This window comes from Hypomesus nipponensis, chromosome 16, assembly GCF_054491055.1.
Source record: "Hypomesus nipponensis isolate SF chromosome 16, ASM5449105v1, whole genome shotgun sequence".
Classification (NCBI taxonomy): Eukaryota; Metazoa; Chordata; class Actinopteri; order Osmeriformes; family Osmeridae; genus Hypomesus; species Hypomesus nipponensis.
Genome location: NC_140376.1, coordinates 8,042,209 through 8,069,402, shown reverse-complemented (window position 1 = coordinate 8,069,402; position 27,194 = coordinate 8,042,209). Strand labels below are relative to the sequence as shown.

The 27,194-nt window shown below is 49.3% G+C and overlaps 1 protein-coding gene across 7 annotated transcripts in view; it reads right to left on the bottom strand.

The window, feature by feature from the left end:
- The window catches only part of LOC146254680 (arf-GAP with coiled-coil, ANK repeat and PH domain-containing protein 2-like), a 35,316-nt gene extending 8,145 nt beyond the window's left edge, over positions 1-27,171 (bottom strand). For 2 of the 7 annotated variants that reach the window (XM_084676041.1, XM_084676042.1), the window contains exons 1-19: positions 26,431-27,171; positions 17,662-17,719; positions 16,416-16,535; positions 15,824-15,877; positions 14,758-14,816; positions 13,401-13,584; positions 11,665-11,709; positions 11,443-11,538; positions 8,439-8,513; positions 7,318-7,329; positions 5,938-6,000; positions 3,590-3,702; positions 2,959-3,010; positions 2,499-2,599; positions 2,148-2,250; positions 1,637-1,845; positions 832-901; positions 517-611; positions 92-294 (exon numbers count right to left, since the gene is read on the bottom strand). In XM_084676041.1, coding sequence (XP_084532167.1) covers positions 92-294; positions 517-611; positions 832-901; positions 1,637-1,845; positions 2,148-2,250; positions 2,499-2,599; positions 2,959-3,010; positions 3,590-3,702; positions 5,938-6,000; positions 7,318-7,329; positions 8,439-8,513; positions 11,443-11,538; positions 11,665-11,709; positions 13,401-13,584; positions 14,758-14,816; positions 15,824-15,877; positions 16,416-16,535; positions 17,662-17,719; positions 26,431-26,483 — 1,765 coding nt within the window. In that variant the 5' untranslated portion in view covers positions 26,484-27,171. The remainder of the gene's footprint in view (positions 1-91; positions 295-516; positions 612-831; positions 902-1,636; positions 1,846-2,147; positions 2,251-2,498; positions 2,600-2,958; positions 3,011-3,589; positions 3,703-5,937; positions 6,001-7,317; positions 7,330-8,438; positions 8,514-11,442; positions 11,539-11,664; positions 11,710-13,400; positions 13,585-14,757; positions 14,817-15,823; positions 15,878-16,415; positions 16,536-17,661; positions 17,720-26,430) is intronic. The other 5 variants (XM_084676046.1, XM_084676045.1, XM_084676043.1 and 2 more) reach the window with 5 other exon arrangements.
- Between the last annotated feature and the right edge of the window lie 23 nt (positions 27,172-27,194).

The following is a 27,194-nucleotide window of genomic DNA, read 5'->3' as shown; positions in this document are numbered from 1 at the left end:
ACGCGGCCACAACAAACCAGCCCACGGGCTCAGAAAGCACACACACAGCACACCTTTCAGAAAGACGAGGCCGGGGGACAGAAGGGCTAACCTGACTGTCCGGAGACGTTGGAGGCCGGGCGCAGCTTGGGCGTGGGCGGCGGCGGCCGCGGGGGCAGGTGCTCCGAGCTGCTGCTCAGCCTCTTCTCCTGCTTGCTCAGGGACACCACCTTGGTCCGCAGCTCCTCGTCGGACGGCCGGCGCACGAACCTGCGGTCCACGTACTTGGCCCTGATGTAGGCCTCGATCTCCTGCCTGGGGCGGGTGGGGAGATCATTTGTTAAGCTCAAGCCTTCATGAAGATATATTACTCACTGTACGTAAACGCGGTAACATTGAATGGATTTCAACCCTTATGGATTCAAATGCTTGAAAAGTGCATTCTGGAGATGCGGCAGAATCGAAGATTATAAAACGGTGCATGGTGGGGGAGAGTGAGCGTACACACACACACACACACACACACACACACAGTACCTGGGGTCTCCTGGCTGGGGCTTTCTGGCTCCTAGTTCTTCTCTGCGTGCCTCATAGATCTGGTTGATCACTCCGTTCCCTAGCTCACACATCAACTGCGCGCACACACACACACAAGTTAGCTCACAACTTTAGCGGATGACAGGTGTATTTACTCAGCAGCGTGTACTGGAACAGAGCCCAGTCAAAGTGGGTTACCCATAGCATTTTACCATTGATTTATTAGCAAGAGCAGAGTCGGTTAATATAAAATGTGAAGGCAATTTGAAACGAAGGTGATGAATGTGTGTGTGTGTGTGTGTGTCCTGTTCTTACCTTGAGTAGCTCAGGCTCCCATGTGTCCAGAGTTAGCGACCGCACCTTGGAGAAGTGGACCCCAAGACTCCTGCAGGACAAGCCAAGCAGTCAGTGAAATGCTGAATATATCATCAAATGCATTTTCACCAGACAATCAGTCACTGTGATCACAGGGGTGCAGTTTGAGCTTTGGCCACAAGGTGGGGGTTGTGACGTTAGTGGATATACAGTACAGTACTGTACACAGCAGTGTTCTACAGCAAGCACATCACATCAAAATGTATTTGTATAGCCCTTTGTACACGCAAGCATGTCACAGAGGGCTGCACATACGCCCATGGAACTTCCCCGCAAGCAACCTAAACCCAAAAGGAAGACAAGGGAAAAAACGCCCAGACAACTCACTAGGAGAGGAAAAAAATGGAAGAAACCTTGGGAGGAGCAATTCAGTGAGGGATCTCCTCCGCCAGAGACGGTTGGTGACATCCTAAGACATCTTTGTCATACCTCTGTATGTGTACACTATATAGAATATCTACGATCGACGTATGGAACACAGTGCTGTATACCTGTGTGTTTATCCACAGAACATTTACATTTTGTCATTTAGCAGACGCTCTTATCCAGAGCGACTTACAGTAAGTACAGGGACATTCCCCGAGGCAAGTAGGGTGAAGTGCCTTGCCCAAGGACACACCGTCATTTGGCTCAGCCGGGAATCGAACTGGCAACCTTCAGATTACTAGCCCGACTCCCCACCGCTCAGCCACCTGACTCCCAGAACAAGTGGCATGTTTATTTAGCGCTGAGTGCGAGTCTGTACCTGTGGATGCCGGAGCACTGGATACAGAGGGTGATGCCCAGGTTGATGCTGGCCCAGCGAGGGTCGGCCTGGCCACAGTCGCAGCAGCAGGTGTTCCCCGCGATGGCCAGGACCCTCTGGAGGGCGCTCTCCCCCTTCAGGGGCTTCTCCTTGGGCTCGCCGCCAGAGTCCAGGCTGCCTGTGGAGGTGGAGGATTTTCTGTCCAGCTTCTGGCATGGGCCGGAGTGGAGCAGGAGGAATAACAGAATAACCCACGCATAAAAACACACGCACAGTAAATGCTTTTAATGGCCACACAAATGCATATAAATCAATACCCCCCCCCCAAAAAAAGACAAAACAACAACTTTTTTTCCCCAAATGATGTTTTTTCAGGTAAATAAAGTTGTCTGAAGTGAATGGAATGTGTGGTTACAGGTGTTGAGCAGCTGTCTGACAGTGTGGTGGAGCCCCAGTATGATGGAACTGCTGAACGACCGTCCAGGCATGCTGCCGCGGCCCGCTCACCCACCTCGTCCTCTCCCTTCTCTCTGAAGGCGGTGGCGATGCTGTTCTGGACGGCTTTGATCCAGGCCTGCCTCAGCTTCTCCGAGTCGGCCTGCATCATGCAGCTCCTGGGGGGGGGGGGGGGGGGGGGGAGGCAGGGGGCGTGAGGATGGACTCGCAATCCGTCTGCCTCGACGGTGCGTGGCCGTGAATTTGAGTGGGATGGTATTGGATGTATTTGGGGGGAGGGTGCTTTGAGTGTATGTCTTGGTATTTGGGGGGGTGGGCTTGGAAGTGTGTGTGTCTGCAGGGGTGGGGGGGGGGGGGTGTTTGAATGCATGTCTTGAAGTGTGAGAGCGCGCGTGTGTGCACTCACTTGGTGGGGGACACCACCTCGAAACAGAAGCGGCGCTCGATGTCCTCGCAGTGTTTGACGGTGCAGAGCCTCAGGTCCTCCACCACCACCGTAGGGTTGTCCTGGGGAGGGACGACGACCAGCACTCGGTCAGACACGGGGTCAATACTCTAACCGAAATCCTCCACAACGTCACCGACACTCCAACCCCCACACAGACACACCTCGGTGCACGTAAACCCATTTGACAGTTGCTTTTCCCCAATTAACCGGGACAGACGGAGAGACTTGTAAATGAATGAAGGGAATCATTAAGATGCGCCGAGCGCCCTTCGGTTCGGTATCACGGGATGGTTCGCCAGGGTTGAATTCTGTTTTGAATGCTGCTCACAACACTCCGAGTGTATATTATATAAAAAAAAGACAGGCAATGTTTGGGAAGGGAAACATGAGTGTGTGTGTGTGGAGACATCTGACTCACCTTGAACTTCTTCTGGTAGACTAGCTGATTGTTCTGAATGGAAAACCAACGCCTGTGAGGAGATCACAACATGGTCACACGCTGCCCTCAACCAGTCAGAACAACCGAGTATTGATGCAAGACACCTCCAAATATGACTGAGAAAAACATTCAACAACAACAAAGACAGACTTTTGGCCGTGAATGTAAAAAGATCATGTCTAAAATGAGTCTATGTATCTACAGGTCTGTTTCCGGGCAAGTGCGCGTCTTCATCACTTGGCAATAAGCACCCTCCGATCTGCTAAAGTGTCCGTCGAGCTACGTGACCTCATTTCCCCCCCCCATAAAGTCAGACAGAGTGGCGTTGGGGCTAAACTTAACGAAGGTCACAAGCCAAACAGTGTCATTGGCATTCCGGCGGCCAGAGGACCAGGTACATCAACCACGTGTTGCACGGTGGCATGATCGATCATCTGAAACACGCAGACTCAGCCCCGAACAGATGCATGTTATCTTTCTCCAGCCTCGCTCCAAAGATCAATAACTAATCAAGAGGTCGAGGCCGACTCCCTGGAGCGCGTGCCGGCTTTGGGGTGAGGAGGGTTGAGGCTGCTGGTGGGACAGGACGACGGCAGAGCGGGTCGAGTACCTATTCCATGTTTTGAAAGCGTTGCTGGCCCTCTTGAACAGGTAGCCCTCCATCGCGATGCCGTTGTCTGCGTCCACATTGTACTCCAGCTTGGTGTCGTCATTCGAGAAGTCCTGATGGCGAGAGAGAGACAGAGAGAGAAAGAGAGACGGAGAGAGAGACAGAGACAGAGAGAGAGTTAGAGAGAGAGACAGAGAGAAAGACAGACAGAGAGACCGGTAGAGAGAATGATCAACGGGACTTTGGCATGGATGTTTGCTGATTGGATCGACGACATCACGGAAATGATTTCACTGGCGAGACAACACAAAACAAATGTAGGTTTGTCGCCGGTTCGCAGTAGGTTGGGGGGAAAGCACATGACGACACGTTATTTAATCCCCGTTCCGATGACCGTTTTATTGCAACGTGACTCGGCGATTCACATTCAGCCGACTGGAACCAGACACGATCCAAGAACAGTCCCCCTGGGATACACAGCCGGGTTCCTCAGAGTCGGGGGCCTGATAAGAGGCCTAAACAGTGAAGAAGCCTGCCGGTATCCTCCACCTTGCTTCCTGTCACAGTAAACCGCCTCTCCATACACACCTGTGTCGTCTCTCCCTCTCTCTAACCAGTACTCCTTGACCGTGGCGGGTCACCGACACCCCTGTAACCCAAATCGCTCAGTGGTGAAGAGCTGGGCCTGTGTATGTGTCAATAACCTTTCCTTCACTGCCCCGTGTCTCTGCCCGCCCGCTGCTACCTAAACCCCTCAAGCCTCCGGGAAACCGGACACCACAAGCTTGTGGGTGCGTGTGTTTGGTTGGAAGAAGGGTGTCATTTTACACCCTCTTTATACCACAGCTCATCACAGAGAGTTGAGCCGGTGACTGGCTTCCAGCGTTGTCCTTCTGGAAACACACGGAAAACACGACGCCAGAGTAGGTTACCTCATCACACCATTCAGCCGTGCCCTTCCACAACTACTTAACTTCTGAATATGAAACAAATCGGACCAGTCCCCCCATGACAAGTTCATCTTGAGATCACGTCAGTCCATGTCCTGCAGAGTAATAGCTATAGAGCTGAAAGCTAACCAAATCAGACAGGACTCTTGGTCCCCCTTTCAATGGTTGAAAGTATTTGAAGACTTTAAAGTGAAAAGGCAGCAGAACTAATGGTCGGATATGGGTTCATCGAGATGACAAAGATGACATCAAGGACAACAGAAGCGCTTGGCAGGCAGTGTTACTACCAAAGCAGCCCCACTGCAACACAAAGCCAGACTCTTGTTCCTAAGGTCCCTGTACACCAGGAATGTTCCAGAGTCTGTGAAGTAAATTGTTACGAGGGGGTAGATATCTGATCTACAGGTGTGGGTTAAGACATCATCCCTTCCTCATCCCATATTACTTCGAACCTGGTGTGTGTGTGTGCGTGTGAGAGAGAGAGAGGGTGTGTGCGTGTAACAGTGAGTGATAGAGCGGCCAGATTGAATTTGTTCCTGAAACCTGAGGGGAAAAAAGACCACAGGTCTCAACACCTTTGCCTGGTGATCCCAGCGCACACACACCCCTTCCATCCCTGTAACACACGAGGACAACAGAGGCTATTTTCAGTAGGGTCTTTGTGGAGCATGCAGGGGGTGGGGAACACTAGTGCCCTGGAGAGTACCAAGAGGCACCCAACTATGTGACGCGCAACACACACACACACACAAACCCTTTCATCTGTGAGCAGGAAACAAGCAAACTCACCTCGGCTCAAAAGCACATTACAGCAAGACATCCTGAGCTGACAATTGCCCAGTGGAAAAAGCTGTATGGTGGTTGCATGGGTTGGGATGCATTATTTAAGGTGTCAGTTTTAAAGCGTGATGCCTGAAGGACATCGCAATGTACCTACACATCTTACCCATTATAACTTTAACCATCCCATAAAAAACCCCATCCATTTCCCTCACACACACAACCAACCAAGTCTCCTAACAACAAATGTTCAAAATCAAAACACCACATGAAGTACATCCCATCAAATGCATGCCAATGCATTTTCCAACCGATTAAGACAATCCGTCGGACGAAAATGGTGTTTCGTAAGAGGCGCCACAGCCGGCCTCTTAAAAAGGTGACACACAGGTGGACGGAAGAGACGGCGAACCACGCTCGCCCTCCCCGGCGGAGGGCCGCGGCAGGCGAGGCACACGCATTCGCCGGCTACAGCGACACAGCCACGGCACGCGACAGGGGGAGTCACTCGGTTTCAGCAGGCAGGCACGGGTGAGGGGGCACAGAGAGAGGGGGGGGGGGGGGAGGAGTTACGAATGAGGAAATCAAACAAAAGTCAATAGGGTCTACTGTACGTACGGAGGTGGACCTCCAAGCACAAAAGCTGCGGCCGTCTGGTGACGGGTCAAGTTCTGTCACCTCCTGAGGAAAGTCACAGTGACACATCAAATGAATGCTGAGAAACGGCTATGGAAACAAAGATTTGATGCCCTATGGTGTCGCACACACACACACACACACCTCATCGACATCCACCTTACCAGAAACCATGGCCGGGGTTATGGAAAACCGAGCACATGCTAGGAAAACACTCACATGCAAATGCACACATGACTCATTAAAGTTCCCTCACTCCCACTCACCAGATACCACACATAGTGGAACCTGCTGAAGATCTTCATGCCTGGTTCTCGTGTGTGGGAGTGTGTGTGTGTGTGTGTTAGCCTCCCTGTGATGAAAGCTAGCGCTCGCTGCAGCTAACCCCAGCTGTCCCCGCGGCGCATCTCCCTGACGGTCCCTGTCACACGAGCAGATTGGCTCCTCACAAGTCTCTGTCCCTCTCCTCCGTGCAGTGTGTGTGTGTGTGTGTGTGTGTGGGGGATCGTCATCAGCACTCGTCACTCCCACGACTCCGCCTCCTTCCGCTAAACCCCCAGCGCCAAGCGAAGGTCACCAGGATCTGTGTGAGTGTGTGTGTGTGTGTGTGTGTGTGTGTGTGCTCACGCAGGTCGATATGCCTGTTCTAGCTGGTAGAATAACCAACCCCCCATTCAGAGTAGCTCCAGTTTAAAACATTTATAGAGTTCAGTAGACAGCCCTGTACTCAGAATTCTCCCTCCACTCATTGTACTTCTGTCTGTGCGTGTGCACACAGCATGCATTGAGCGACAAACAGCCCATGAAAGGGCTGAAATTGGATATAAGAACAAGATTTGATATACCTTCTGACAGACATACTGTAGCACAGATGCTAATCTCCTATTGAAAGTCCCTCTTTCTCCTATGGGACAATGGCAACACCAGAACGTCTACATGACAATTAGTCAGACCGTTGAATAATTCACACAGGCAAACTAAACGCCCTCTATTCATGTGGCAATGCAGACAAGCTCGCTCAAGGTGAATGCCATCCATCCACACAATTCTAGATGTTTAATTTGTGTCACACCGATGTGGTCAAATATTTCAATGAAACACAGCCACAGTCGTCATGAATGGCACAGAAATCGTCACTTCCACAAGTCTTGCTCGACTTGGGGCATCTCCAAACACGGCTGTCGACAACTGGACAGCGCGTCGCTCGTCGACTCGTGTGCGCCACGCACATTTCTCCCTTCGGATGTGGCGTCGGGTCATTTCTACACCGCGGTGTGGCCTTTTGGTCGACATGCAGACAGAACAACAGCAAGAGACACACGAGATACAACAAGGAGGAAGAGGGGGGGAAAAAAGGCTTACCTGCAGAGCAGCCTGGAAAGAGCGGAGAAGGGATGAGAGAGAGAGAGAAAAACAGAGGGCTTTGGTTAGAAACGCTGATACATATAGCCAGACAGGGAGAGGGGGGTGTGTGTGAGAGAGAGTCGGAGGGAGGGAGGGAGGGAGGGAGGGAGGAAACAGACCGAGCGAGACAACTTAAAAATAGCATCTCGTGAAAGGGGGAGGGACGCTGGGAGCTGAAGGACGAGGGGAAGTTGCCATCGAGTTGGCGCTGCCCGATTGGGAGTGGAGAGAGCCCCTGGAAGAGACGCACCTGGAGGGCAAGCTGCTGTTCTTTGGAACACACACACACACACACAGCGGCAGACAAATCCAAAGGGCCTCGCACATCCGCTCGCAGAGCCGGATCATACAACGTCGCCCCCTTCCCACGCGCTCTAGAATGGCATCAGCCTATGGGCTTCGTCCGTCCATTTTGAAAACCAACCTGCGCGCCATGGCGATACACGCAAGTTTAAACTGGACCAAGCGTCCCCGGGTGGGTGGCGACGGCCACCAGACACCGTGGCGTCGTCAGGGCTGCGGTGCATGGTGGGAAAACGGATACCCGTTGTTCTGGAAGCGAGCCCAGAGCTTCCGTGCGACGTCAATAATGCATGTGTGCGCCGGTGACGGCATGAGATCGCCCTCGAAGGTCCTGTTCCACATGACCAAAGAATACTACAGCTCCTTCGAAACAGAAAGGAGTTTGCTGCCCCTCTAAGTAGTACGGTTCACTTCGGAATTTCTGTGTTCGTTTTTTTTGCGCGCGCCTTGTCAGTTCGCACACCTAGGGGCACATGGAAGTCTAGTCAGAATAGAATACTTCCGGTCAGTAGGCTAAAGTTGAGGACAAGAAATACTGAGGGGATGTATGTGGGATTACGGGGATCTTTTCTCAAATCCTTGCAGTCTCGGGGCGGATTCTTTAATGGGCAAGGCCGGAGCACAAGAAGACTACCGATTTCATGTCTGAGGGCACATGATCTCCCGCCTTCAAATCAGTGCTTAAGACCAGAGCCAGGATTTAGAGAGCCCCCCCCCCCCCCCCCCCAAGGCTAGGGACTGAGTGGGTGAGTGTGTGTGTGTGTGTGTGTGTCTACCTTCTGTTGGATGGTGGAGTGTTTCTGCTCCATGTCTCTCTTCTCTTTGGCTGCATCCACCACCAGCTGGTCCAACTGAAACACACAAAACCGTTGCGTCCGCCGTTAGCCGAGAGGAGCTAGCAAAAAGCAGCTGCCCGCTTGAGGCAGCCTGGACGCGCGGTGCCCGACATTCAACCTGACCGCTAAACTAGCACCGTCCGAGCAAGCCTCCCGTCTCCCCGTCTCCCCGACCTTCGCTGAGGGGAGAAAAACCAGCTAAGAAGGGTGAAAAGCATGTTGACTAGCATGCCGGTTAGAGACAGAATTCTGGGGGGACGACAGTTGAAATGAAAGAAGGGAAACGAGAAGGCGGAGGTGTGCTTTGACTTATTCGACTGATAGGACGGTCTTCACAATACAGTTGGACAACGCTCACTGGAGTCGCTGTACAGTCAGACGGTAGAACTATTGATTGCTATTTGGAAACGCGAGCCAGAAACAAAAGCTCAATGTGCGGAGGAATGGCTGCGCTCCTACGGGGCGTGGCCTGGAAAGGTGAACGCCTGGCTGCTCCTGCTCGCCCTCATAAACGTGTCGTGTGGATAAACAACTGTCCCCCCGAGGAAGACGCTTCCCTCTGACCAAATGGATTCTTCTCTAAAGGCCTTATCATGTGTGAAATTGGATTGTGGGAGATTGATTTCTCTTTCCTCTCTGGTGTTCATGCCATCTCCTAGCTGGAGCTGGAGGACAAAATGGTTCCTTCGAGAGAGAGAATCAAGGGTGTGGTAGAAGGATCTATGGAAACGGGAACATGTAGGGTGTGGGCAGGTACAGTGCAAATCTACCAGTGAGGCTACTGCAACACACACCACCTATCTTAGAGTACTGGTAATATTGGGTAAGCTTAGTCCAGAGATGAAGAACAATACTGATATGCCACAATTCGGTATGTATTATTATGTAAGATTGCCAGATTATGTAAAACACATAATAAAAAAAAGATTCAAGTGAGTGAGTTTACTGAATTAAATTGGGTCAATAAGACATAAAGCTTTGCCATTATTACCAAAATGACGCTCCTACGCTAGAGCTATTACATACATGACTACATGTACACTATCCAAACTTACATGAAAGACATTCGAATATTCAGAACTCGGGAGTGCATCGCCAGGATATCAAAGCACAGTCATTACACATCGTTAAGGTTTGCCAATACTAGCCATTGTCTCAACCTTCATTCCCCTTGCTCTGGCGGTCTCGATCCCCCATGAAATGCTCCCAAAGGAAGCCTGAAGTCAGGTTTCCACTACTACACCCAAACTACTCGGTCGCCAGAGTGGAACAGGGATCCCTGACATATTTGGGAAGGTTTTTGTTTTGTTTGAGCAGGAAGTGGGAGGGCGGCCGGCCGATAACATCAGATGGGAAAGGTTTCCTCTCTCTTCCAAAACAACCAGCAAGACAGTCCCTTCACGTCCCCCATCGACTCTACTTTACAGCCGTGAAAGCTCAATGAAAACATGGAGCTGGCGGTCAATTCTCTTCACTCCCAGTATCTGCTGACCAGTGGTCTGTTCCCCCAAAAAACGCGCTGACATTCAATTTTTCAGTGTTTACCCGCTGGCAAGGCCGACTAGAGTGAGCCCAGATATCTTTGGTGTACTTGTGGGTATTCCCTAATATTGTTCTCTAGCGGAGGGCTGACAGTTTCGTATTCACTTCAGCCTGAAGCAGTTAGTACTACATCTGACTGTGGATGAGTGGCTGTGAGTCATTCATTCATAGACTGGAGTGAAATAAACTTATGTTTACTCAGTCGTGACGAGAATGCCTTTTCGGAAAGATGGGTTCACTAAGCCCTCAATTGGCCGTGCGCACAAGGATTCACACTTGAGACGTGAGTCACGTTATGTGAAAAGAGTAACAAACATGCTCTACTGTCGAGGGTAACTAGAATATCATCGGTAGCAAGGGTTCATCCCTGACCGATTAGACGTCTTATTGATCGGAAATGTTACCAACATCTCTAATATACAACATTTTTAAAAAGTGCCTAGTTATCAAAAAGAGTATGCCTAACCGTCACTACTGATCAAGAATCCTGTACCCTTTCTATCTGCAACCATGTCAAAGATATCAAGTGGCATGTTGCAGAGTAATCTCCCCTAACTAGCACACTACCCCTGTCGGGGGTGAGATCCTTATGAAATGCAGCGGGCCAACCTGTTGACAGCTCCTCCAGAGTTCCCTACACAGCTTCTCCAGCCTCATGATGGAGGGAGCCGTGGTCCTGGAGGTCCTGGGGGGCTAACGCTCGCCTCGCTTCCCTGTCGACCAACACGATCCCTCCCCCCCAACTCGTCCTACGGCTGGCCTCCGCCGGTCCGCTTCTCACTCTCTCTCCCCCTTCACTCCTCCTGATTCACGAGTCTCCCAGCGCTCCGTGTCTCAGAGTGGGAAAACCCTCCTTGTGTTCGCCAGCCCCCACCAAGCCTCCCTTCCCCCATGCCCTCTCGTGGGCCCTGTGATAAGCATCACGTTTTCCTTTCAGGAGATCTGCTGATTCACCCCAAGGCCCCGGAGGAAAGCTGGGGTTCGTCAGAAGGCGGTGAAAACATACGGACACACAGAGACACTTGGACGGCAGCACTCGAATGTTTAGTCACCAGGCCCCGGGCCAGCTACACCCCTTCCTCGAGCCGGTGTAAAATTAGGCCACTGTCGTACTGTATATATCTCTATGCAGAGTTATAGTCAGAGAATAGCCATTCAATTTTTTGTTTCAGTTTAAACAAGATGCTGAGACTATGACCGAAAAAGACCAGAGTTAGACTTCTAAGCAGGGACTGAACAGTACCCTTTTTGACTATTAATAACCTATAGGAAATTTATATTGGCTCTTGGACATTCTTTAGAATTCCCTGTGAACAGTACTGTTATGGGAGTACAGAGTCGAGACCAAGCCGACGGTGTGGAAGGATGCGTGTCGACATGATGGATGAAATGGTGGGGTTACCTGTCCTCCCAACTGTTTCATTAGGGGCTGGAGTTCACTGAAGAGGTCGTACCCCTGGTGGAAGAATGTCAGGTGGGCGTACATGAAGGACAGCATCTGGAGACACAGGAACACACGCACACATCAGGAAGGTGTCAGAGCACCGGACCTCACAAAGATGTAAAAAAATAAAAATAATAATAATATCCAGTTTTGCAACATATTTTGAGATGAGGTGCTTACCGATTTTAGGATTTCGGATCTTCTCTTGGATTGTAGGACATTGATCTGGAGTGGTATGAAAAGGAATCACTAGTTAATTTTTCAAATCATTTGGTGTGGAAAAAAAAAACTAAAATGACTTTATAGGTGTTACATAAGTTGGACTAAACTGCAGTCAAAAACCACAGGAGGGAAATACGACTGATGCCAATTCCATGTTCCAACACCAGGGGGAACCTCTACTCTATTCCACACCCAGGGCTCCAGGATGAAAAAAAAACAAAAAACAATTGTGTTCCTTTATCTACAGAAGCCAGCTGCACTCAGGACTGCAGTTTCTCCCACAGTCTAAAAGAGAGAGAGAGAGGGGGGGAGAGGGAGCGTGTGTTCACAGGAAGCCTGATGGATGTGTTGTCCTCTGGACAGAGCTAATTACCATCCCACACCTCGTCTGGTAATGGAGGTCAAACCGGCCTTCATCTCCTTTATGAGTGGTGAGTTATAGCAGGTTATAAAACCTGACAGCGGGGGGTCTTCACGGTCAGCAAGGCTAAATAAGATGTATGTTAGCGCCTCAGAGTACATGAAAAAGGTCCGAAAATAGTCCTCAAAATAGTTATTGATACCATGGTTCACTTCATCTTTTTTCCCCCACATCATTGGGGAACTGTCACCGTGTTGACTACACCCATCTGGTCATTGTCAAATCAGAGAGTGACGGTTTGAGCACAGCGGCGAAGCCAGTCGTCCGTTTTCGTGCGCAGAGGACATTTAAGAGGGCAAGATTTTCCGCTGTCGCGACAGCAGGCTAGCTTCGACTGCAGCTACTCTATCCGAGGGCAGCCCTCCGTTTTCTCAGGGAAGAAGAACCCAATGAAATCAATGATGGGCCAACTCAGCAGTATGCAGTATGGGGAGGCAGATGGCTGAGCGGTTAGGGAACCGGGCTACTAATCTAAAGGTAAAGGTTGCTAGATTGATTCCCGGCCATGCCAAATGACATTGTGTGCTTGGGCATGGCACTTGACCCTAGGGGGGGAGGGGGGGGGGGGGGATGTCCCTGTACTTACTGTAAGTCGCTCTGGATTAGAGCATCGGCTAAATTACTAAATGTAAATGTAATGTATGCAGTCTCACATCGTTCCCACAGCCTCCTGGTCTCTTTGTGGAACTATTGACTGAGAGCAGCCAACTCATTGTGCTGGATGGAGCAGAGAATCGAAGGTCCACAGACTCCACCATTCGCCTCTCACTATGGGTAATGCAGGAGCAAGGTTTCTCCCCTTTGAGACTCTAACAATACTGTCCCGCGGCTAAGAAAGAGCTAGCTTATCTGCTTCTTACCGGGCACCGAAGGCCAGGCCGACTTACACACTCGCAGGCTGAAAAGGATGGGTTCATTATGGTTCACCCTTATCAACCCGCACGGGTCCGTTCATCGAAACGGAAGAAGACAGGAAATGTTCCCAGCTGTACTCGGCTGTGCTCCCCATGGTGAAAGGGCAGCAGAGCCATCTGGGGGACGTGACACGCACTTACTGCCTGGGACGCGTCGGAGCCTTTCAATAAATGGCAGGGAGGACGCTTTAATAGGCCCATCAATTGCAAAGAGGAAAGAAGGAAACCGCGCAGGAAGAAAGACGCGGAAAAATGCGAACTGCGGAGCGCCTTTCCCGGCCATTTGTCAGGGAAGCCAACTTGCTTTTCACAGTGGTGCGTGTGAGTGTGTGCGTGCGTGCGTGCGTTTGTGCGCGCACCTGGAGGACGTAGTCGAGGACGATGTGGCGGAAGCACTTGCGGGTGGCGGTGAGGATGTTGGTGGCCTCCTCCACCTCGTGCTGCTTGTTGCGGGGCGCCTGGGCGTTCTTGGTCAGGGCCGCCTCCTTCTCCTCGCTCACCTTGTCGAACTGCTTCTTGGCCTCCTTGAACTTCCGCAGGTCCCTGGGCGCGGAGAGGACGGTCGGGAACGTCAAAACGCACACGCCTCACTGAGCCTCAGATTGGAATGGAGGCGGTTGCTATACAAGGGCTTGCCTACAGCCCTGAGCAATTGCTAGGAAATAACTGAATTAACTGGCAGAGAGAGTGAAAACCACCATCCGTGGTGTGCCTATTTGAAAGTCTGTTCAGTATTATAGGAGAGGGGCTTGAAGCAAGCAGCTCCACTGATAATGTTGTTCTGAGACTCAAACATCATCTGACGAGATGAAAATATCTTAATGCATGAGGTAGCAAAACTCAAATATCACCTTCATCCCCAAAACATACATTGGTCAATGGACAGTTTAATAATGGGGACAAAAAATTGAAAAGAATACTCGAGACGGACACAAACAACCCATATGGACAATCCTCAGTCTGAAATTGAATACGCTCCAAGATGGGACGAGGGGCCCATTAGCCATCCTAGCGACAGAAAAGCCGCCGTGCCTGTTAAGACGCTACATCTGCTCCTTCGCTACGTGCTACTTAAGCCTCGGTGAGATTAAGTCACCTCGGAGGAGCCAGGGGGGAGTGAGTAACTGTTTGGGAGCGTGGTTCCTGACAGGCTCTTACAAAGCAGAGCGCTGATGTAGGAGTGTGTCCTGCGAGCGCTGCGAGCAAAGGCAGCTCATGCTTAATGACACAGAGGATATTAAAAGGAGAGTCCCCACCTCACTTGCCGTGAGTGGGAACAACTGTTACGGTAAATCACGCCGAGCTGGGAAACTGCTTGAAAGCTGTACTTGTGTAAGAGGACAGGCTGGAGCGCTGTCTACCGCTTGGTCTATCTATAGTGTGGCCTACAGTCTCATCACGTCTCCTTTTATTTATTTATTTTTCTGCATCTCCTACATATAGTGTGTGTGTGTGTCTGGGGGGGGGGGGGGGTGGAGGGCAGACTGCCTCGTTATGAGCCGATCTGCAGTTATTATGCTGGTGTATTCTACTTCTGCAAGGTCATCATAACTTTCAGAAGCTATTTTCATGCCCACCCTTCCAGTCCAAGATAACTCATATTGAGGAACCAAAACTAAATACCCGTGCCTCACACTTGCTCTCTTTTTCCATTTTGTACTCATTCTATCACCATTAAATAGAGAGATTGTGTTGGGCCATTAAGGACATACTTACTCTTTAACAAACGTTAGAAGTTGGGTCTTGATCGATCTCTGGGCCTGGTCAAATAAAATCTGGGGAAATTCAAGAAGAATTAGCATGCTTGCCTCGAAGCTGTGTGTGTTAGACAACCGCACCAAAAATCACCTTCTGTAACTGATGGTTATCTGGCAGTATGAGCAAAGTGAAATGGCTCTTCAGAAATGGTCTGCGAGTTCTGCATGTCAGCAGATGTGCATGCTTTTTTGAAGGTACCCTGCACAAAATAAACATGTATAGGGCTGACTTTGTGCTTTTGGAGACATTCTCATCATAAAGGCCTTTTACGACGCCCCATGGAACACACAACCTACAGGGTACGATTCAAAAATGACGTCACGCGTGTTCGGATACTTAGTCAGCGCCTATAAACCTGCAGCCGTCCTTAAAAAACAGCCCGTCGGTAAAATTGCTCAGCCAGAGACGAGTCTAAATGAGGGTTCGAGCCAAACAGACGCACGGACAATACGGGCAGTGTGATGGGAAGGGCCTGTGTTGTTGGGGGGGGGGGGGGGGGAACAGTTTGGGCTCTGTGCTTTAAGGATCATGTGCTCTGAGTGGCTAACTTAAACCCCACAGTCAGCTGATCCCACACCGCAGACACCAGAGCTGAGTCACAGCCTCGGGCCTGGCCCTGGGTCCTGGGGGTTTCGGAGCGAGGGCGTAGGAGATGAATTTTGGCAGGGGAAGGTGGTCGGGGATGGGAGTAGGGGGAAGAAGAAAAAGGTTGTAGCAGACTAAGGACAGTAAGGGGGGGGGGGGGGCTTTTTACACAGGCAGAAAGCTTGGGTCTGGGGGACGACGTTGGAATTGACCTGAGTCAAATTGTGTCGTTGTTGACTTTTAGTGCCGTCGGGTCGCGTTAGTCACCCACTCATGCTAACAAGTCTTCCAGTGAGTTACATGGGTCCTTTGGAGCCTGACAAGCGTGCGAGGCCCGAAACGTGACGCTCTCCAGCCATCTGTGTTTACACGTGCGCGCGCTCTCACGGAGGACAGGAAGAAACAGACCATCCGCTTTCACATCAATAAAACGTCCTACCGTGTGATAGTTGATCATCTCCTGCAGGCTTTCTGCAAACTTTGTGAGGCTGGACTGTGGAGACAAAAGAACAGAACAATGGAACGACAATATCTAAACCGATCCACACAAGAACACGCAAAATCGTTGGGCCCCCCCGAAAAAACAATTTTAAGTTCATTATGAACAAAGCAAGTGGACCCGGGACGCTAACAAACTTTAAGTGGACAAACACTGAACTCTTTCTCTTGCAAACCAGCTGACAGACCCCAGGTATGAGGACACCCTTGAGAAGGCTAGACGGCCTTGGCCCTGCGGTCCAACAATGGTGCTCTGAGAGAGAGCGCTCCTTGACCGAGGCATTCTTCTCTAAATATGCACTGTGGCCAAACTGCAGGCCCAAGGGAGAGGCAGACGGAGAAATATACAAACGAGGGAGAGGAAACACAGGCCTCCCCATGCAAAACACGTGGGAGAAACAGTGGACCCGCAACAAGGATAAAGGGACAAAGTAGACTTGGTGGTCTGGCTCTGCAGGCTGGCAGCTAGATTGGGGCGCGCTTCCGTTTCCTGGGTGGCTCAGGCTCCAGAGCGAGGCGCGGTTCTCGGTTACCTCGACGACCTCGTCTTTGGAGGACTGCTGGGCCAGCTCGCGGATGCCGCTGACAAACTGCTTGTTGGCCGTGTTGTAGGCTTTGCCGGCGTCTATCATTCCGATGCACAGCTTCACGAGCTGGAGATGGGAGGAACCGGAGGCGGAGGGAGAGAGGGATTAGCAACAGAGAGAGAGAAATCGCCGTTGCCTTTAGGGCCATTTTTCATGCTCAGGCAATGGAAATGGCAAGTACAACCAAAAACAAAATGAGTTTACTGCTGATGAACAATGCAAACATTTTTCATGTGACTCATTGGGGGCAAACATAGCCTAATTCCAGGTTACATAATCCAGCAAACCAAATCTGGCTCTCCTCCATGCACTCCTACATAGGACTGAGGCCCACGGCAGCTCTGCGGCTAATCCCAGCTGAGAAACATCCTAAAACATCTCGGGTTCTAAATGAGCTGCACTCAAGACTTGGTCCTTTCAGTTGACCAATCAAGTGAGGGTGACACTCGAACCTGGGCCAGGAGGAAGGGATGGGGGAGGGGCTAGATGTTTCAAGGCCTAAACATGAAAGCATGGGGCAAAACATATAGTTAATATTGCAGTGTGCTTGGTATCGGCCCTGATTTAATGAGACAGATTGGCCTTGAAGGCTCGATGTTTGTCTAGTCTGCTTATTCAAACCGGACCAATATCTGTCATGGCCAATCAAAACAGCTTGACTGCATTATCTGACCAGTCATTTACTGTTCTCCTCTGCACTCTGTTTACATACCATCTCGGGGGAAGACGGGCTTCGACAGAGGTTTTAATAATGTCCCCAATAAAGCGAGTGTTGTTTTAAGATTAAACATGACTGTGTGGGTGGCGGTCCACAGTAAATGCAAGCCTAGTGCTGTCTCATGTGCAACTAAGACCGTTTCTAAGAAAAGCTTGAACCTTACCCCCTCGCCTGCTACCTCCACCCTCCACCCCCCCTGCCCTGACACTCTCAACCCCACTACCTCCCCCCGACCTGGATCGGAGCCTTCCGCTACACAGCCACCAGGGGAAGTGAACCCCCCCCCCCCCCCCCCGCTTCTACGAGAGTGAGCCTGTGAAGTCCAAACAATGACTCACAGATTTGGAAGAGAAGGGGGGGGGGGGGGGGGCACGTTATGGGCGCAGCCGGGTGTCGAATTCAGAGTTAAAAAGGTCCCTGTAAACTGGTCAACTAGCCCCAAGACTTCCCCCGGGGGGAAACCAGAACGCTCACCTTGTCGAGTTTGGACTCCAGCTCGCAGACGTCCCCCTCCACCTCCTCTATGGTGGCCCTGTGGAGGACAACACAAACAGTTCAGTCACGGGAGGGAAAGGGGGGCGACAGGGGGAGAGAAAGGGGAGAGGGAGGGGACGGAAATGGAAGATGGTCCGTTTGAAACGGTCGTTGTTGTGTTGGAACCAGCGCCGTTCTAAAAATAAAAGATGAGCATTTCCTGTAGCGATTGCCATGTGTGGGTTACATATGACGGGACAGGAGAATATGGAGATTGGAGGATCAGCATGCCGTGCCTGTTCATGCACACCAAACAGGCACAAGGGGCCAGATTGAGAAATGCCACAATGGGTAACGCCAAAGGCCTATAACTGGCATTTCTCTCGACCAAAAATGTGACGCGGCACAGCTCGGCCTTCCCGGGAACAATACCCTTCCAGCCGCTCGGAAGGTCACGAGAGGAAGCGGAGGATGACGTCACCTCAGGGCGGCGCGCGCGCAGTGATGCAGGTCGAGAGTTGGTCTACAATCTGCAGTGACTGAATTCATATATGGGTGTGAGGGAGGAGAGAATTCCCTCCTTTTTTTTCGCGGAGACACTTTTAGCGCCCCAAAAAACCCTCTCTCTGGCTTAAAAAGAAAGGGCATATCCTGTCATGATGGTTCTATTGAACAAACAACCACAAGCCAGGACTTTGACTAGAACACATCAGTCGTGTCTTGTGCTCGACTATTGACGCAGATAGACGCCTTGTGTAACCCTTATTCATAGTATCACTTCTCCCTCCAGTTCCTATCACTAAATCCACTCAAGCAAGCTTTGACCGAGCTTGACTATATCCCACGTGCACAGAGTAGCTACGTACAGTCGACTGAATGATTAACCCGAGCGCAGTCTAGTTTGCATCCAGGCCACTCCTCTTCAAGGGCAACACCTGCAGGGATTGATCAGTGTACACAAAGGCTATCAATTTGGAGCTCAGACTCATTTGGACAGGCTCCAATAAGTCCTGCTGATTCTCCACCCATTTTTCTGGAGGGCGGTTGAGCCTGGACTCTGGTGAAGTCATGGTGATATAGCAGCATGCATCAAAGCTTCGGAAGCAGTATCGGAGTCCAAACCAAGGAAACCTAGGATTTCCGAAGTCCCTAGGAAGTCGCTAGACCCTGCGAAAGCCTCTATGATGAATCTTGACGCGCTTGACATGTAATGGCGAGAACAACCAATGTCGTGCATCGCTGCAGCGCTAGACTCAGCCAAAAGGGTTTGAGTGGAAAATAAAAACGTGCCGATAAACAAATAGAAGACAAAATGGGTGAGTGTTTTGCCATGGCAGAGCACATGGGGGTCCCTCCGCGCGCGTCCACGCGCTCCTCCTCATCAGGATAATGAGGCTCCAGCGGGGATCAGGGGCTCGTGGGGCAGCAGTGTAGTGACACCATCTGAGGGAAGAAGGGCTTATCCCGGGGGGGGGGTAAGTGTGTACTGTGAAGCCACTGGGTACATGAGAACAGTTGGTTTTTTGAGTGTGTGTGTAAATGAGATTGGGGGATTTATATAGATGTGTGTGTGTGTGTGTGGGGGGGGGGGGGGGGGGGGTTGATAAGGCATCGGTGATTAAAGAGACTCCATCCATACAAGGAGACCCTGCCCAATCCCCCCCCCCCACCCACCAGCTGTTTCCATGTCCCACGTTGACATGCCACCACATCTGCTTTGTGACAGATACACTAAACAAGACTCTGGCACGCTGCTGTCAACACCGTCCGCCTGGGACTGAGAGAGAGGCTTCCACAGCTTCTCCTGCGTGGAAACAAAGGCTCGCGCCACTTCTGCTTTCAACTCCTCTGGCTGCGAACACAGCACCTTGCGGAGGCCCGCCGCACACCCAGTCTGTCACAGCCCGAGCTAACTGTCAAGTCACTCAGCGGAGGGTAGCAAAGCTCGTGCCAAAAGCCAGCGAGAGGTTGGAGAGGCTGGCAGCCATCTAGCCGAATAGTGACCGGGTGTGACCCAGTGCAAGAGCTCAGGCGTCTTCTCCCTTTGGCAGCTAGGAAACGGGTTTCCGTTGATCTGGAGCTGGCTGAGCACAGGGAGGCCCTGATGGAGCTGTCAATCAAGGGGCCACAAAAGCATTTGTTGACTCTTTGCCATTTCACAACTCCAGGCAATGGCACAGCAACACTCATTTGTCTACAGGGGATGATTGTGATGTACCATGGAGTAATGTATAGTGCCGAAGTGTTCTCACAAGCAAAGGGTAAGTTATAGGCTGTGCCACAAACTCCCACTTTATAGGCCAAATGATCCTGTGTCCATGAATCCTCAGAGGAGCTGGTTCCAATCCCACACCGTCAAGTCATGAGAACGTTCATGTTTTCTGGTAACCCAAAACGCTGGAGGGAGGAGTTGGGAAAAGTGCTGATGGGGGGGGTGGAAAGCAAGAAAGGGCTTGAGTCTGGGGAAAGCTGGGCGGCAGCTTCACAGCTTTGACCTTGGAGTGTGTCCAGTGTGTGTCTGGATAACGAGCAGAGAGAGAGAGAGAGAGAGAGAGAGAGACACAGAGAGAGAGAGAGAGAGAGAGAGAGAGACACAGAGAGAGAGAGAGAGAGAGAGAGAGAGAGAGAGAGAGAGAGAGAGAGAGAGAGAGAGAGAGAGAGAGAGAGAGAGAGAGAGAGAGAGAGAGAGAGAGAGAGAGAGAGAGAGAGAGAGAGAGAGAGAGAGAGAGAGAGAGAGAGAGAGAGAGAGAGAGAGACAGAGAGAGACAGAGAGAGACAGAGAGAGACAGAGAGAGAGAGAGAGAGAGAGAGAGAGAGAGAGAGAGAGAGACAGAGAGAGAGAGAGAGAGAGAAACAGAGAGAGAGAGAGAAACAGAGAGAGAGAGAAACAGAGAGAGAGAGAGAAACAGAGAGAGAGAGAGATAAAGACAGCGAGTGTGTCACACTAATGAGGATAACTTCAGAGAAGCAGTAGTGGCACCAGTCCAGGACTTCACACACATAAAAGGACACTGCATTCTGCTACCAGCATGTGGACTCAACCACTCCTGTTCTTGTTACTATGAACAAAAACCACTGAAATCAAATCAAGCAGTTCAGTTGCTGCCTTCCCCCCCCCCCCCCCCCCCACACACACTTATTAACCTCCTCAGTTTCTCAGTAGCTTGGTCAGCTACCGAAAGGTCATCTGTACAGTTTTAAAGGACCATATCCAAAGTATGCTACAGCAGGTAAGGTTGGGAAAGCCCTCATTCTCAAACAAAACAATTATTCATTTGAATAATTGGTTCTATCTCAGCGCCAACTCAAGTTGTGGAGCTCACAGTTATCACTGTGCACAGACAAAATGGACAACATATGGAACTATTCCCCGTTAATCCCTATGTAGCAGAGGTGAAGTGCATTATTGCGCAACAGCAATATGCTGCAGCTGTTTTCACAACACCAGCTGCCTGCTCGGAGGGGGGAAAGGGGCCGGAGAGTCTGTCCAAAGGAGCAACAGCAACTTGTGCAATGACAGCGCTGACCTCAATCTATAGGCAGCGGCCCAAGACGTCTCCACACTGTTGGCCCCTCAAAAGAAGCCATGACGAGGAGGCCTAAAGATGGCAAGTTAGTGAAGGCAGTGAGGGGAAAATCTCTTTGCAATAACCAGCGCACGTCCTTTCAGTTCCACTCCAAATGCTTTGCTTTTGTCAAGTCAGGATGAATCCTGTTTCGGACGCTGTGTGAATACCACTAGAGACCCCCGAATACTCCATTGATGGGCAATAAAAGGCCAAACAGACAGAGATCCAGACCCAGGACAAGGCCCACGGCTGCCTAGCCAGGCTTCCCACTGTGAGGTGAACAAAGCACTCTAAAAGACACAATAGGTACATTACCATATTGCCTTGCCGACAACATCAATTTAAAAAGTTCAACCTTCTGCTGAATAACAACACTATTTGCTACAGAAAGGGACAAAGAGATGGAATTTGCTTGCATTCTGATATAATGAGTGTCAGTGAAACTTAACTACTGTATATTTTACACACTTTTTTTATTTTTATATAACGCACAATAACATGTTATGGTGTACAGCATTTCTGCCACTGCAATGTTGCCATATAATCATCACATTCCATCGCAACATCAAGAAATCAAGAAATGCCATCTCCTGTCCACCACCAAAACTATACAATAACTCAAGGCAATAACTGATGAAGGTTTTAAAAACAAAGAAATGCAGGTGTGCCATCTATTCAAAACACACCCTGGTCAAAACACTGGTATCTGCCCCCCGCCATCTCAACATAAAGGAGGCCTCGCCACCGAAAGCCCAGACGGGTCTATCTGAAGAGGACGAAATCAGCTTTCGGGATCTGCTGTTACACAACACACACTGGGGGATGGGACGCGGGACAGACGGGCAAGACCACAACGTTTGACGAACACCGCTTTCAGCAAGGGAAGGAGCTGCGGGGCTAAGTGCTGCGCTAACTAGCTAAGCTTTTCCTTTAACCTATAGGGAGCTGGCGGGTCACAAGTAGACATTTGGACGTGACGAGGTTGGACACATTAAGCCTCGTACATTGTTGCGGGATTCCAAAGACAGGGTGTCCGGCACAAATGGATGAAGAAAAACTCGGATACTGTGTTAACAGTTGTTTGGGTGTGAGGGAGGAACTAAAAAGAGGTGCATTTTATGTGGCATGAGAGAATCTAGGTTATAGGCCCATTAAAGAACATATTTTGGGGTTTTTTTGCAAGGGGAAACCACATGAATACAGAAGGACTGCCCTGAATTGGACTAGAAACTTCCGGAGAGAACTGGTTGGGGACTATGGAGAACTCCCTGGTTTAGCTCACTTCCACTTTAGAGAATCAGTAGACTAAGACAGGGGAAGGGAGAAGGAACACTTGAGGAGATTTACTGAAGGCTAACTATACATCTGTTTGGAGGCAACCACATACAGTTCTCCATGTATAGGCTATTCCACTAGGCCCACCCCAATCTTTACATGCTAAATGACTTGCACGGTATCCATATTCATAGAGTTTAGTGAACGTAATGTATCAACCCATTCTAAGCTGTTGAATAAAATCTTTTGATCTAAAAAAGAATGAGTTGCAATATAATATATGAAATATATATGGTGCTAATATGTCCTTTGAAAAACAAGAAATGAACGTGAAGTGAATTTCACTGAATAAATGATACGTATAAATGTTTTGTAGCCTAGATAATACCAATGAATACGTTTTTACACTGTAGCAGATGACCTATCCTTTCACAATACAAAACAGGAAGTTGCATTACTTGTCAGGATGAAGTGTTCGTGTGATTCTCAGTTATTTCTCAAGAAATGATGTCAAACATCCAAAACTGCCTTCAGCAGATGGCCATAAGAGATCCTGGTCAATGCTCTATTGCTCAAATTAGAGAATAGTGAATTCCCCGTCAATGACGCAATGAGCTTTTCCATAGTACCTGGACACCAAGTCATACATTGCTGGCTGTCAGCCAAGAGGGGGTTGTGTGTTCAACGTGTGGGAGGGAGGTAGTTGAACAGGTTAGTCACACACACACACACTTCAATAACACAATGGTCTCCTCTGTGAGGCCAGAATTGAGGGCTTCCAAACTTTGAGCAAGGGCCTACTTCAAAACACTCTCTAAAATCCAAAGATTTGTCTTGTGCTATGTGCTATCCTTTCTGGCATGTATGAGAACCGTCAGGATAGATCAGGGGAGGGGGGGGGGGGGTTCAAGAGGGAAATGTTTATGCTAGAACCTGGGCCCACTGTGGATACTACTGTACTGTACCTCGACTGGGCGTCGCTAGATTGGAAAACACAGGAGTGGGCAGGGCCTCAGTGCTGCTCTGGCGTATCCTGTCATTGTTAGAGAGCAGGAATATGATGACGGAACGGGGGGCATGGTGGGGGGGGATGGGTAGTTCCCGCTGGGGTAAAACCCGACATTAAACGCTCTAATAACATCAACAAGATGACGTCATTGTTATCAATCGTAAAGCTGTCAAATTAGAAAGGGTCTTGGGGGGGTGGGGGGAGTACGAGGATGGCCGAGTAGGTTTTTACCATCGCTGTGACTCATATGGCCACCAGGAAACCAGTTTTGAAAAGAAACAAAAAGCTAACCGACTCCCATGTCCTGCGACCACACCCAGCTCTCTGATGATCCTCATGCCACCTTTTCTATCCCAACCACGGGCTTTAACCACGACGTCTGCACTCTACAGCCTGGAGCCCGTACAGAGGCACACCCAAACATCGTCGTCGGAACAAAAACGGATGCTCCTCATTCAAATACGACTGATAGAAACACAGTACAGCCCTAAGCTCATAAGAGTTCACATTCTCCTCATCAGTCTCCTAATTAAATAGGCATACTTCTAGCTTCTAATTACCAGTGCTCGTGAGCTCCATTCGAGGACAGAGGGAGCTATGGATGACATCAGCCGTGTAATTGTTCGTGTTTTTCAGCTCCTGGGACACACTGTGCTCACAGGCTGCGTGAGTAACACCAACAAGCTGACACATTTGACTTGCATTTATAAAAAGAAACTGTCCCATCTCAAGAATTGTTGAACTTGAGGTTAACGTTTCCAGCAGTGTCCTCTGCATTAGTGAGACTAGCTGTGATCGGCCAACGGTGGGAAAATGGCAACACCTATCAAGGCCATTCAACCTCTGACATCATAGAAAGGGCACCCAGTCAAGGCCCGTTTGAGAAAAGACTCGCAATTAGCTGACATGAGCAAGTCTACACAGCAATGAGAAGGACACGTGAAAGGAACATTTATAATTGCGAGCAGGATTATTAAAATCCTGATTAGCTGGACCTCATAGTTGAACAACTGTATGTGCGCAAGTCAAACTCTCTCAGAGATGACAGATCTTTTTAGACGCTGGGTCAAAGTTCACGTCATGACGATTACTAGCCTACAGGCTTTTAGCTCCACTGTACAGGGAAATAGGAAATAAAAGAGAAAGCTCTGAGGAAGACGAGAGTTCAAGTACCAATGTATCCTGCTTCTTTTAAATCTGTAATGCAGACAAGAACCAAACCCTGCTGTTCTCGGAAAAGAAGAATCTTGATCCAATAAGAGGGATTTTGAAAAATGCATACTTGATGATAAGCCAGTGAATGTAAGTGACAAATAAGCTCAGTAGCCATAAAGCCTAATGTCAATTACAGAACTGTACAGTATGCCAGTTCAAGTCCAGGTCTGAGATCAGGGTTTTGGGCAATGGGTGGTTAGTATAATTCTAGGGTAGAGGGAGAGAGAGTCGGGTGTGAGCCTCAAAGTTGACACTTTCTACTCTACGAAGCACCCTTTTTCTACTTTTAGGGGGCTCCACATTTACTGGCACGGAGTTGAAAGAAGACATCTGTTTCCATTTTTCAGTTAAGACAAGTTATTCCACCCTGGTCTGCATCCATGTTTTTGTCCATGAAGTCAGTCTCCTTTTCCTTCTTTCTGCCAGTTCAAACAAAGAGGGCAAAGAATGAAAGTGATGGCGGTCGAGAGGAAAAGTCGGTTGCTCAAGGAATCTTTGGTCAATTTCAACCCATAGTGAATTCAAACAGAGCTCGAGTTGGCTTAAGTGACTAGACTGATGTCGGCCCCTAATGTTTGGGGTCAAAGGTAACCTGGACAGTTGTTTAGGTTTGCCGTTTTACTACTGATGTCTGTGCATGACCCAGGTTCTCTGACAGTTCACGGAAAACAACACTTCCCAACAGTCATCATAGAATCCCTCCTTGTTAAGGGACTACTTTCCAAAACCAGGGGGAGCAAAGGAAATAAGCAGTGAATGCATTTGGACTAGTGATAGCCCAAATTTAGTTGGAACTAAGACAAACTGAGAAGACTTCCTGTTTGAGAGAATACTAGGCAGTTTGGTGCTCTAGTTTTCAACTCCTATAAACAACCAGATCTGAAAAGTGCAGGCTGTTAGCATAACAGCATCATGACCAACCAGGTATGTGCCAGTCATCATTTAATGCACACGCACAGCTGATGTTGAGGAAACGTCCTAGTAAAAAAGCCTCTTTCCACATTTCCGGCAAACAACTTTCTAACATCTGCTTCTCATTTAATGAGAGAGGATGCTGCTGAGCACAGGAGGAGAGAAAGGGGAGGTGGAAAATATTTGGCCAATATGCCATTGTTGGAAAACTGAGAAGGCCAAGTTTACCTTTTGAGAAAACAGGGCTGCATGGATTGAAAACCAGTAAATAAGATTTTAGAAAGGTGTAAAAGTGTTTCATAGCAGGTTATTATAGACTTGATGTATTCAAAGATATCTGGTTTATTATTAGAACAAGGCTCTGAGTTGCCCAATGCCAACATTCTCTTAACATGATAACTAGTAACCCAAATTTGGGTTAAGGGGCTACAATGACATGCTTATAAATAATTTGGAATGCTTACAGACAGCACTGGCACATGTTTGGGGAGTTTAGGAAATATCCACATATCAACCACAAATGAGACGATTCGACAGCAGGATTCAGGTACACACGTGCAACTTTATTTCACACTTACTATATGGATGGCTAACTACAACGTTTGGTTTGGGCATGACTCAAATTGCTCGCCAACTTCTTGACAAAAATAGCAAACCCCTACTGTGTGCAGAAACAGAAAGCAGCAAGAGGGCTAGACAGCTAGCAAGTTTACAGTAGAGTAGGCTATTTTTGCAAACATTACTATGGGCTAACTGGGAACAAAGACGTGGAGTTGTCATTAATCTTACCTGAATCTTGGAGAGTCCTTTAAACATTCCTCGAATTCCACCGTTATCTTCATCTTTCTTATTGAGTAAAATCGCGGATTAAAACACTTGGATTAGGAGGGAGCAGCAGACCCTAGAATATATCCCAGGATAAGCAGCTAGCTGGCTAGCCGGATATCTAGCTAGTAGCAGGGTTTTTTCCTTGACAATCCCGAGTCGGACAATCCAGCCGACTTCAAGTGTCCGCCAGCTAGCCTGGCTAGCTAGCTATTAATATAAATTTGCGACAATGTAATCATTAACACGTAGGACAGTCGTTCGTAAATCTTATGAAACATTCAAAGCTAAAATGCGACAGATAAGTAGAATTGTAACAGCGAAAAGGATTCACTTGCTAGGTCATCGCGTCAGTGCAGTGTAGGAGAAGCTTTTCTTTCACGTAACCACTACTACCAGCTGTAATCGACGAATAATCACGCGCTTCCTGATCCATTTTGAACGCACGCATGAATGACAAGTGGAACAGCCAATGAAATCGTTCTACTCGGTTCGACTCGTTTTGACTATTTCAGCATACACATCGATTAACCGCCCTCATTTCACGATAAATGTAGGAGCGACAATATATTTGTTATTCCATGTTGTGGGAATTTGAAGGCCAATTTAAATCTACGTCTGCACAAGACCCCACGAACAGAAATGCGAACTGCTCTTTCGGTCCTCTCAAAATAAGCAGGCGATATGTTGTATGTGACTGCACCCTAGCGTCTGAATGTAGAAACTCT